The 13560-nt window shown below is 41.0% G+C and overlaps 1 protein-coding gene across 1 annotated transcript; it reads right to left on the bottom strand.

The window, feature by feature from the left end:
* Window positions 1-141: 141 nt before the first annotated feature.
* On the bottom strand, window positions 142-1322 carry LOC129002208 (uncharacterized). The gene is made up of 2 exons (XM_054429856.1): window positions 1300-1322; window positions 142-1047 (listed from the first exon to the last, which is right to left on the bottom strand). Exons 1-2 carry the CDS (start codon window positions 1312-1314, stop codon window positions 142-144), a joined length of 921 nt encoding a protein of 306 aa, XP_054285831.1. The 5' UTR covers window positions 1315-1322.
* Window positions 1323-13560: the final 12238 nt, after the last annotated feature.

The raw sequence follows: 13560 nt of genomic DNA, 5'->3' as shown, positions 1-13560 counted from the left end.
ATTAAGTTGTAAACAGAACGTTAACAGGATTTGATGAGGTTCAAAGGAAATATTAAATTATATAAAAATGAGCAATGCCAAATACACAGAATATGATTTATCATTAGTCAAATTACACTTTTCCAGGAAACATAAAAGCAATCAGTAGTTTTTGTAATGATATGGTTCAAAAATTCCATTGAAATTTTGCAGATGATGTTCCCTGTGGAGAACGACAGGCTTGGCGATGGGTCCGTGGTATCTGATGTCTCCATGATGGCTGTCATAAGAGCCACTGTATTCCTGGCCATGGCCGTGTCCATAGTCTCCTCCGTAGTGAGATTCTTCGGATAGAGCGGCGAGATGAGCGTTCTTGGCTGCTGCTACCTCATGGGTGTCTGCCAGGTAGCCGTTGTGGAGAACGACAGGCTTGGCGATGGGTCCGTGGTATATGATGTCTCCATCATGGCCGTCATAAGAGCCACTGTATTCCTGCCCATGACCGTATCCGTAGTCTCCTCCGTAGTGAGATTCCTTGGTTAGAGCGGCGAGATGAGCGTTCTTGGCTGCTGCTACCTCATGGGTGTCTGCCAGGTAGCCGTTGTGGAGAACGACAGGCTTGGCGGTGGGTCCGTGGTATCTGATGTCTCCATGATGGCCGTCATAAGAGCCACTGTATTCCTGCCCATGACCGTATCCGTAGTCTCCTCCGTAGTGAGATTCCTTGGTTAGAGCGGCGAAATGAGCGTTCTTGGCTGCTGCTACCTCATGGGTGTCTGCCAGGTATCCGTTGTGGAGAACGACAGGTTTGGCGGTGGGTCCGTGGTATCTGATGTCTCCATGATGACCGTCATAAGGTCCACTGTATTCCTCGCCGTGACCGTATCCATAGTCTCCTCCGTAGTGAGATTCCTTGGCTAGAGCGGCGAGATGAGCGTTCTTGGCTGCTGCTACCTCTTGGGTGTCTTCCAGGTAGCCATTGTGGAGGACGACAGGCTTGGCGGTGGGTCCGTGGTAGTAGCTACAGTACACATTCCGGGTGTACAAGGCAGCAACAAGTACCAAACTCTGCAATAATAATAATACTTGTTATATTTACTATTATTAGTGACAAGACTTTATGTAACCTGTTTACTGAAAGAATATAAATGTAAGTATGACTTTTTTAATTATTGCAAGCGTTATTAATTATCAGCATCTATCCCTTCAAGCTATGTAATATTTTCAAATGTTTTACTTTATGACGTTGTTTTAACAAGTAGTAAAGAACACGAAAAATATAGCTAATAAAAAGCTAATCATCTAAATATATACACTGACCAGAGCTGTCTTCATTACGACTGTTGTATGGAACTGATGGTCTGTCAGGGAGAGTGTTTAAATACCAATCCATGTTGAGTAACTCATCCTCAGTCATCAGTCAGACACGTGAAATATGGGAAATGGTAACCTTCATCACGAGGGAATGAGTACGTTTTGATAGGATTTTGCACGCTTAGTGCATGGTTAACATGGACAATTCAATAAATTCCCTATGTGTTGAATTTGGACTAATGAAGTATGTAGTTTATGTGGTGCTTTATATTTTAGACGTCAAAAAAACAGCTAAAGGTGTTTTGAGCAAATGATTTCATATTGTATTGGAAAAACTAATTACAAAAACATATTCAGGGCGTGCTTAGCAAAATTACAAGTCAGTGATAAGTAAATTTTTATCACGTAAAAAATATAGTATAATTTTCAAATTAATTCAGAGCAATAATTTTTTTTATTAATTCAAATATGGTTTTATTGATTTTGATGTATTTTTTTGTACTTTTTCAAGGAGTTACTCTGCATTCACAAACCATGAGGTTGTTATTTCTTAAGTTATTGTCACCGTAACAAATTTCTAACACAGGATTAAAATGTTATGGATTTTTTAGTGTTTAAGTGAGCACTTAAAGTATAAATGAAGGTAAAAGTTCCGCTGTACGCTCAAAATGGATTTTAGATTAATACACTATATATATATATATATAGCTATATATATATATATATAGATATAGATATATATATATATATGAGCCAGGATATGTATATGTAATAATTTTCAACTCAGCTATTGTAAATATTTCCGTTTATCTGTATTATCTTTATATGAGATGCGTAAAGTACGTATTAATATAAATACCACCACTTTAATGTAAATATCCTCACTTTTCGACCACGATCTTCAGCTGAAATCGATTTAAAAGTAACAAGCTTTGTAACTATTATAACTATAAACAACGTCGGGGTTTACAGTACAATGTAAAAAATATACCAATTGTATTTTTTTACTTTTATTTTTTTATTTTTTGTTAGTAGAGGATACTTATTGTTTTTCTTTACTATTTTTACCTTAGGTCGTCTATTATTGAATGTTTCCAGTGGGTGAAACATGTTATTCCGACTCGTGAATCAGAAGTTCTCATACAAACGTAAAGGTATCACAAGAAGCATAAACAAAGCGTTCAGAAAGATCAAAGGAAACGAAGTCTTATAAAAGCACTTCTAATTTTAAGCTTGACGGAATGCATAAGATATTCTGAAACATCCATATACTTTACGAATCAAAACTAAAAAAAAATACGTAAATGCTGTATACTGTGTAGTTTTTTTCCTAGGACGCTAGGCACGAGCCTGGGATTTTGTTCACATTACTTCGGGCTAGGACTAGGGGTTGCGGCATTATCACTTAGATACAATCCATTGGTTATTTGGCGGGATTTGAACCCGGAACCTCTTCGACCGATGTCCCACGCTCTAACCACGAGACCAGCTGTTATTCTAATAGAATGAACGTTGTGTATTCTTCATAGAATATATGGTTTTATAAAAATTTTATCACACGGAACATTATTCGGTACAAGTAAATTACATAGAACGTTTCACAACATTCAATCAAACAGAAAGTATATTAATTTACTTTTTAAATATCAATCATTGAGATAGAGACGCCGCCTCTGTGCGTATTTTCACCCAAATATGAGCGAAGGATGAGTGAAGAATTGGGTGTGATGATCTGTGTAGCTTTGTTACTGACTTAGGTAAGCTATTTCATTAGTCAGGATCATTTATTAAAAACCAAATTATCAGGAATACCTGGATATAAAATGACGTAACACATTTTGCTCAACAAAACTAGAATACTTGCATTAAGCTTCGTAGTAATGGTAAAAATTTAGAGACTAGTTTTTCTTTTTAGGTTAATGGACTATTAGCAACAACAGCCATTTAACATCACTAGCTTTGTCGATCTATTGCAGGATTACAATGCTAATGGTACTAAGTGCAATGTATAGTTTAACAGGTGATTTTATTCATTCTTGTACACAGAGTTGAATTACAATTCTGATCTTAACGAAGTGAAACTGGTCAATGGAGCTCAATAATACTGGCCAATGTATATCAATAGACACTTATTCATATTAATAGTCTACGTTTAAGAATTAGAGTAAAATCAATGTAACGAGAATAAGTGAAAGAACAAGTTAAGTTAAAAAGCTATTGTTGCTTAACACATTGTTACCTAACTACACAATCTTTTACGAGTATTTATTGGGCTGTGTTACTAAGCGTATTTTGATAATATATATAAATCTAGTGGCAATGTAAGGCTTAAATGTAAGGAATAAAACGCGTACAATTTTACATTGGTTAATAGGTACGCTATGTATAAGCCGTGATACATTTCTAACAAAATTTAATGATTATTATTTGCAAAAACATTTTAGCCATATTATTATTTTTCCATGCTCAGGTTTAATTTTCACTGAGTACATTTAATTAATATGATTCCTTGCCATTAAAACGAGGCCTTTGTATACAATTTAATGCAAAGATAAGGAAAACCCAACAAAACAACTAAGAACATGCGGCTTGTGTACGAATTATTTTGATTGGATTCAAAACAATGATAAAGTACAATACATTGTAGCGAGAAAGAAGAGTTTTGTTCAGGCATTGTCTGGTTTAAGAAACTTTAAGAAATGCAAATAAGTTTTTTAATGGTTTTTCGATAATCTATACTGCAAATTTATTCAATCACTTACTCGCTCATTATACTATATATCAAAAGCTACAAACCGTAAGAACTCAGGAATTGACAAGGAGGTCCCACCTAAGCTAAGGCTGGCTATGTCTTCATCTTTTTGCACAGCTCTAGATGTGCAAAAGAGGCGTTTTCAAGAAATTCCATCAGGGCCCTGCCCTAGTGCCCTTTAATGTTCCCATATCAGCCTTATGGAGAGAAGATGTGTTTACATTTGAACATATGGATACTTTTAAATTTACACTGTTAATTAAAGGAGCAGCTGATTATTATAAAACCCATGAAAGCATTATGCAGTAAACATGTAAATTTATATTGGTTCAAATAAGTAAAACTAATAATAAGTAAACTTTGCATAATCTTTTGGTTTAAAATGGGTGCTTTACTGCATAACACCTTTGGTAAACGACAGTGTTTAAAATGACGGTACATTATGAGAGGAGAATATCAATGTCAACGAAAAAATAACTGTTTAATCTAGTTTTATTTTTATATTTTTTTAATTTATCTAGTTTAATCTATTTTTAGAAATGACCTTCACGTATCATTTTATGATTTTATGATAGTTGCTCAAAATCATGATCAGAAGTCCTTGAGTTTTCCCATCGTTGAGAATAATCTCGTACTTAATTATGTAATTAAAGTTATGTTTTAGATTTTTAATGTTAAAAAACACAAACTAACTATTTAATGAATATTATTCCTTAAGATCAAAATCCAATCAGCATTGTCAAATAAATAGGTTTTACTCTTATATGAAACTACTCTTTACTCTTTACTCTTATATTATATGAAGATAAATCTTGTAAAATGCTATATAAATTTATCACTTTTCTTATAAATGCTAAAAAATCCTAAAGAATGCCACAATTTCATTATCATTGCAATTATTTATTAAAAAAATATTAATGAAGCACTGAATTTTTTTACTGCTAACAAACAATTGAAGAAGTCAATTATTTTCAATTGGCTACTCTTGTGAGCTAAATTTTACGGCTAAATGTTAAGTACCATAAGATAAAAGCATAAAAATGTGTATTGTGACAAAGAACTGCGTTTCAACACTAAGTGTTTGCTTCGTTCCGAACATAAAAACCTTCAAAGCAAAGAGATTATGCAACCTGAAGCCTTGCTCTAAATATTCCCACTACTATTGTCGGTATTACATTATTATTCTAGATATTTTGTTTTGGAACATCTTAATTCGAAATAGTATAATTATTTATAAGACTCATATTTTATGTACACTTTTATGCAAAGTATAATTTATGTATTTTCTACCTAAGGTATTTGGTAGAAGGTAGTTTTGTAACATGAACTTAACGCGGCTTTTTTAATGGCTAAGTGGCGAGGTCAGATTTAAAATATGCAAAACACTAATGGTTTTTAGCACATTTAGGTGTTTAGTATCCTTACAATAATGTTTAGAACACTCCTAAAGCTGTTCACCTAGGTATAAAAAGTAAAACTCCATCTTCTAGGTGAGGAAAGAAGAAGAAAAAATCTGTATCAGGGAACTCCTTTTAATAAAAAGTATGCGATTGAATAATATGATCAATAAAAGAAATTTTGACCGAGAATCTATCTCTTACAACATCAAAAGATGAGGTTTTTGGACTAGTTATTTCTTGCCGAAATAGAGCTATGAAGGATCACGTGTCCGAACCGATAACGAACTAATCTCTAGGGTAGAAACTTCTGTAATTACAACACTCCCTCGTTCATAACAGAATATCATAATAAACCTAGTTAAAACAAAGTTTTTAAATGTGGCCATAAAAATTCTAATTAATGCCGACTCTCCAGACTGACTGAAAACTTAAAATCTCCTGACACCAGGTTTTGCACTGGATTTTTTCATAGCTGTCCCCTTTGTGTCAACTCTCTGAAATAGATTAACCATGGAGCAGCGTTTATAGACATGTTCATCTAAGTAAACTATTATTTTAAATTTCAATATACCCACATCTTGCAAAATATGTGTACGAAATGAATTAATAAAAATGAATCTGTAATGTATTTCAACAGTAACCCTTAATAATATAAGGAAATTCAAACTTACATGAACATAACAACACAAATGATCTTGTGTGGCCCTCATGTATGCTGTAACGAGGAGCAAACATATTTAAATTTTCGACGAAAATGCGAACCTATTGTACACCTGCTGTACACCTAGGATGTTGTAGGATGTTGGATGTTGTGTCTTGCAAGGGGATCCCCCCCCTCTATAACATTTTTCACAACATTCTTCATAACAACACAATGTAATGTTCTTCATAGAAAAATATAAATTTAAACACTATACCAACCAACATAATTTGACTCACTCATCCGAGTCAATTGTATATATTTACAGCGTATTATATTCATGAAATATCAATGATAATATGAATGTGATTTACATTACTTATTACATCAGCTATATTGCTTTTAATAATAATCATGTGCTGTATGTGTTATGTATTTTACACTGATAAGGATTATCAAAAATCTACTCGAAACAAGTAATTTTGTTTGTGGATCACAAAATGATACAGATTTTAATCCGCTTATCAAGTACTGTATTAAGCGGCGAGTCTGGGGTAGCTTGTATAGCTTAGTAACATTTAACGGAGATTTGATTTAAACCTGCATAATTTAGATTTGTAGAGCGAATTGAATTATTTTGGCTTAATAAATACTATAATTGTTTTAGTAGGATAATGTATATAGGACGATGCTAGTGAACATGAGTTAATATGAAAATACAACCCTTTTCATATTTATTTATTGAATAGTTTTGATAATTCTGTAGTTGAATAGTTATTTATATACATTATACCTTATTTTTATTTTAAACATATTTGAAGCAGAATGTTTTGAACCGCACATAAATTAAAATTGCAAACATTTTTTTGTGAAATATTTTTTTTTTTTTTTTTTTTTTTTAAGGGAGAGGAGGTAAAAATGCTTTTACGCACACAGGTAGCCAGCCTGTAGTGTGAGACTCCTGAATCTATCGCAGACTACTCACTAAAAAACCCCCTCTACTCTGTTGGACACAGATCTGGAATTGTTTGTCACATTACTTCAAGTCAGGCCAACATGTTACCTAAGCCCTCAGGGCTCTCACCGTTTATGGCATTTGGATACTTTAAGACCTACACCGCATCCCGGTCAAGGTCGAGCTTCTTGGCGCGGAGAATACCCTGGATGTAATGTGACACACAGGTCCAATTGTCCTCACCCTCCGTCATCATCGGTATGACCGTGTCCACCGACAGCAGTCCTACTAACTGTTGAGCCTCCAGGCGGGGCCTTTCCCAACGCTGGCAGTGGAAAAATGTATGTTCCACGTCATCGGGAATGCCTGGGCAGTATATGCAATCGGGTGACACGGCTTTGCCCATCCTGAACAGGTACGACCGGAAAAAGCCGTGACCCGTCAGAAATTGGGTGAGGTAGAAGTCCACCTCTCCGCACCGCCGATTAACCCAAGGTTGGACTTGCTTTATCAGTCGCCTGGTCCAGCGTCCCCGAGTCTCCTGTTCCCAGCTCTCTTGCCACAGCTGGTAGGTGCGGGTGCGTTCCTCTGTTCGTGCCTGGTCCTCCCCACGGCGCTGATAAATTGCTTTTCTCTCCGCCGCCAAAAGTTTGACGGGGATGACTCCAGCAACCACCAGGACGGCGGGTTCGGACACTGTTCGGTAGGCGGATGCAACTCTTAGTGCTGCCTGACGCTGCACTCGGGCAAGCCGCATCCTATATACCTCCTTATTTAGAGCGTCTGCCCACACCTCAGCACCGTACAAGAGTACGGACTGGACAGAAGACATTAACAGCCTTCTACGGCTGGACCGAGGCCCTCCGACATTGGCCATCAACCGGCTAAGAGAGGAGACCACCCTAGCGGCCTTGTCCGCCGTACGGAAAATCTGATCCCGCCAGCTAAGCTTGCTGTCCACCATAATCCCAAGGTACTTGGCAGAACGAACGGTCTGGACTTCAACGGCCCCTACCCTCAACGGCACGATGGTGTCAATCCGTTTTTTTGTTAATATCACGATCTCAGTTTTGCTCAAAGCAAGCGAGAGACCGTGGTCTGTCATCCATGCGTTTATAGTACGCATAACTCGGTTCAGCTTTAGCTGAGCCAGCTCAACGCTACGTGCAGCTATCAAAACTGCAACGTCGTCCGCGTACCCAACCAAAACAGTTTCCTCAGGCATTTCAGACCTCAGGAGGCTGTCATACGCGACATTCCAGAGGTCCGGGCCGAGTATGGAACCTTGGGCAGCACCGGAAGTGACACTCATCGTCCGTGGGCCCTCTGTAGTGTCATACAAGAGGAGGCGGAACCGGAGATAATCCTCTATGATACGCATGAGGTATGCCGGGACGTGAAAGGTGTTCTCCAGAGCATCCAGCATATCGCACCACCTCGCCGAATTAAATGCGTTTCGCACATCGAGAGTGACGAGCAGCACAACCCTTCGAGAGTAGTGGTTAAAATCCTCAGCTCTCATCACGGCTTGCTTCACCTCTTCAACAGCGTCAACCGTAGATCGCCCCATCCTAAATCCATACTGCCGAGGGGACAGGTCCCCCGCAGCGACTACGGCTGAATTCAGTCGGGAACGTATCAACTTCTCGAGGACTTTTCCAGCCGTATCCAACATACACAGAGGTCTGTAAGAGGATGGCAGGTCTGGATCTCCCTTCCCCTTCCCAACAAGCACAAGCCTAGCTGTTTTCCAGCACGAAGGGAAAACTCCTTCGACTAGGCAGGCATTGTACATGCGTAAAAGGATCAAGGGGTTAATAGTCAAAACCTTTTTGAGAACTTCGCCGGGTACCCCATCGGGTCCAGGAGCCTTATTGTTCTTCAGGGATAGGACGGCCGCCTCCACCTCTCCAAGACTGAAAAGTGGTACGTCATCCACCCTTCCGAAATCCCGCAGTGGGCGCAACGTGTGAGCCGGGAAAAGGGACTCGACTATCCTCTCCATAGTGGCCCCATCCATGACGGAAGGTGGAGAGCGGGTGCCAAGTTTCTTGGTTACCAGTTTGTAACCCAAGCCCCACGGATTGGAATCGATATCGTCCCTTAATGTCTCCCAGCAACTACGTTTACTCCGGTTGATGGCTCGACGAAGAGACCTCCTAGCCACTCTGTAAGCATCCGACTTACGACGTCTGTCTACAGGTTCTCTGGCCCTGGTAGCAAGTCTTCTGGCTCTCAATGCTGACCGACGCAATTCCGCAATCTCGGCAGTCCACCAGTACACAGGTCGCTTATTGCACCGGGATCTTCCGCGAGGCATAGACTCATCGCAAGCGGAGACGATTAGTCCCATCATGGATGTAACTAACACCTCTGCATGAGCCACACTAGTTGCGGGGGGAACCACCGGTGTTCCTCGTAAGATGGCTTCATTGAATTTTGCCACGTCCAATTTTTTAATATTCCATCGAACGGGCACTTGACGAAACGCGGCTACTTGTCTCTGATGACCATCCAGGACATCAAAAATAATGTACTGGTGGTCACTGCCCGTGTAATCCTCCAGAACTCTCCAGGCTCTGATCCTTGGCAAAAGGGACTCAGATGCAAGGGTTATGTCTGGGATCGTTCCCCGCATCCCGGGGCGCCGGAAAGTTGGCGTGTTTCCCTCGTTGACGACAACGAGTCCGGCTCTGGCAGCAAAGTCCAGAATGTACTTGCCCCGGGAATTGGTGAGGGTCATTCCCCACTCGACAGCCCTAGCATTAAAATCCCCACCCACGACGACGTGTCCTGTGGTATTGCGCACGCTCTCTTCCAGGCGGTCTATCTTCTCACGAAATTCACGGATGGCCTCGTTGGGAGTGAGGTAGACACTAAAGTAAGTGACATCCCGGCACCGAACCCAAACGAAACCTCGGCCCTTCGCGTGACCCCGTACTTGTACTTTCGCTGCATTACGCGCCCAGAATGCAGCAGTACCAAGACTATCAGGGAACCAAAAAGATGGGTCCCTATCACGGTACTGGTACTGTTCGCTGACTAAGAGCGCGTCGACATCGTGTTCTAGGGCAAGCTGACATAGAAGTGCGTCAGCCGACCTGGATCGCTCAAGATTGCACTGAAGGATTCTTATCTTCGTGAAAGGACTTTCGCTTGCTGTAGTGCAGATTTGAATACACTACACTGTCCAGACCCAGCTATATGCTTCAAGTGTTTGTCAGCGAGCCCATTTTCTTTGCAAAGGAAACAGGACTCGACTTGGCAGTCCTTACGGACGTGACCGACCTCCCCGCACCGAAGGCAGTTCTTGCTTCGGTCGGGTCCCTTGCAGTTTCGGGAGGAATGGCCGAAACAGAGGCATTTAAAACACCTCTTCACTTCCACTCTCCGTCTGAGCCTGCAGTTGACCCAGCCGACTCTCAGATGCTGGAGTCCCAGCACTTTCGTGGCATGTGCGTCTGCCATTTCGGCGACCGCCATCCGCTGCTGACTCCTGTTCGGTTTTGTGAGCCACACCTTAAATAAAGCCGTTTGCCCGCCAAGCTCGGGGACAGCTTTCTTCAGGGCCTCAACAACATCAACCTCCGTCGACACACAATCAATGTCTCGAACCTCGACTGATGTCTTTGGTTCAAGAGCACGGACGGTGCCCTGGCCTTCAACAGCTGCCTTCAGTTCGGCAGTAAAGGCTGCTTTGTCTTTCGACTTACCCAGTTCAAGGAGAACGTCCCCGTCCCGGGTTCGTCTAATCGACCGTACAACCGTATCGGTCTGCTCTGGCTTAGCCTTGGCCTTAATTGCACCCAAGACCTCGGCGAAAGATCTCCCCCCTGAGGGCTTGACCAGGATTGCCTCCGTCCTGGGCTTTTTTGGCCGGGACTTTTTCGGAGCAGAGACCGAGCCGGGCCCAGTTTGGGCCACGCCGGTCGGCTGTGCCTTCACTGCCACATTCTTTATAGAGGCGACCTCCGCCCGCCTCAACTGCCTCTTCTCCTTTCGGGAACGACGTTTTTCCCACGCAGCCCCAGGTGTCTCTACGACTGACCCCTTTCGGGAACTTCCCTGAAGGGGGGTCGTAGGTAGCTGTGGTTGTTGGCTCTTTGCAGGAGCTGCAGCTATGTCCGAAAAGGATCTGGGCACAGCAGACAATAGATCAGTCTGAGTTGCCTTGGCCTTTACCGTGGTCCTTTTGGTTTGGACGCCTTCTTCTCTTTTTTGAGGACTGTCCGATGTGGAAGGCCTTTTACGTTTCTTAGAAGGCAGTGTTCTTTCGTCAGACAGAGACACAACCTTCTCGGCAATCTTCTCCATGGCTGCCTTACTCACCACCCGGCAGGCAAAAACGAAGCCAAGGTCATCCTCCAGTTTGGCCATGCCGTTTTTGACCACTTGATTTACGGCTTTCTGGGTCCGGAAGGTGTCCAGCATAGCCTTGATCGTAGCTTCCATGTCTTGGAGCCGGGTTTCAATGTCACTCTCTGCGTCAAGATATTCCTGACGCAGAAGCACCATCTCAGAGCCTTCCGACCTCAGCGGTGCTTTGAATGGCTCCTCCGGCATCCCTACAGCAGAACTGGCAGAGTGGGGGAGAGTTGCTGGCAACACCAGCTCGACACCTACATCTCCGACGCTTTCCGCACCGTTCCCAGCTCCACTTTCCGAAGGAGCTCCTAAATGGGGGAACTCCTTGGTGCATTTGAAGGTGGCAGGTGGGGGAGATGTTCTCACGTTTTTCGGTGGTGGCGACCGCTGCACCTTGGAGCTACGGACAAAAGCGTTCCGCTCCACTTCCAACGTCTTTTCTGGCTCATTTGAGCTCTTAATCAAAAATGTGTTATGAGGGGTTTTATTTAAATCCATCGTGTTTATTCCAGCGCATCGTGCGGCAAGGAGCGGCCCGGAATCAGTCAGGAACGGGTATACCCTCGGGGACAAAGACCCCTACCCCAGTTCCCCGGGGCCTGACCTCCGTTTGCCCAGCACCGGATACCTGACGTGCCGGGGGTCGCCCGTCACAATGCAGAGCCCGACCTCTACATCCATGCCGCACTCCCTGACCAAGGACCGAAGTGGCTGGCTTCTCACGACCCACTAAGAATACCCATCGGCAGTGCAGAGCACACATCAACCCCTGCAACACAACAGGGGCACTCCCAGGGACTCCCAGTGAGTTCGTCGGTCACCCTTTTAGTCGCCTCTTACGACAAGCCCGAGAAGGCTGCGGTGCTATTCTAACCCGGTACCGCACGGGTTTTTTTGTGAAATATTATGATTCTATAGTTTAATAGCTATTTATATATTACCCTTATTATTTAATTCCAAACAAATTTACAAAAAAGTGTTCTGAGCCAAAGATAACTGTATTAATGTGGCCGAATATTTTAATAAGTTAAATATATTGCTTTTAGGGTACTTGATTTGCCACTACAAATACCAAATATAGAAAACCTTTTACAATAATAGTACCGTAAATAACACAATATATATACGACAGCAAAATGTCTCTACAGCAATGATATTGTATATCACTTCTACCTTATGCATTTAGAATGTTAAAGCTTCAATTCCCAAGCTCATTTTGTGTCTAACTAAGTTTTCAGCGTGCGCCGTAAATAATGAAGTTCATCAAGAATCTGTTCCACTTTTCACCTGGGCCTTCAACTTAGTTAACATAGAAACTTTTACTGCTCCATGTCTTTTTTCGCTTTTTGATTTATTTTACATGACTATAAGATGTCTTCTATTTTTTTAAACGACTCCTGCATAGAGCAAAAAATAATTGTAAACAGTTTCTTCTTAATTTGAAGTCATTATAATTTTTGTTCACCCAACGTAATAAATATGTTTTATTATAGTTAGTTTACTTTTTGATAGCACCACTTTTCTAACTCAAGCAGCCTATCTGAAACTTTTATGATAATAGGTAGGGAAAGGAAATATCGCAAAATCAAAATCTTCGTAATTATTTAGTTAATTGAATTTACATGGCTTTTGATCGATCTGTTCATCTCAAATCTGTTGTTATATAACATTTTAAATTAGGTTTACAAAGTCCCGACCGAGTTCTATGATGATCTCTTTCTTCGTATTTTAGTTTGAACGCAAGCACAATCAATTTTTCCAGGTACATGAGTTAACTCCTGTCACTTAATAACATGAACATAAAGTGTTAGATTTAGTCAAAGATTTGTGATGTTTATTATACACTTCAACAAGTTTAACCAATTATCCAGTTACATTTAAGTTGAACCCCGACACTAATTAAATAAATACTAGTGGCTTGTAGGGACATAAGTCCCTAAAAAGCTCAAATGTAAAACAACTTTTTGCAATACCGGTATTTAAACAAACTCAGAATAACATTATCTATGTGTCAGAATAGGGATCCCTACACCATATCTTTTGTGTAAAAACCAGATTGTTGTTCTTCTTTGTTTGCTTTTGTTGATGTCATTTTCAATAAATAATTTGAATCACTCCAGTGGTTTAACATGAAAAGGCAGCAAACATATCATTG

This window comes from Macrosteles quadrilineatus, unplaced genomic scaffold (genome assembly GCF_028750875.1).
Source record: "Macrosteles quadrilineatus isolate MER2022 unplaced genomic scaffold, UCM_ALF_1.0 Scaffold_1__1_contigs__length_201487025, whole genome shotgun sequence".
NCBI classification, from domain to species: Eukaryota; Metazoa; Arthropoda; class Insecta; order Hemiptera; family Cicadellidae; genus Macrosteles; species Macrosteles quadrilineatus.
This window is presented reverse-complemented; position numbering and strand designations above follow the sequence as displayed.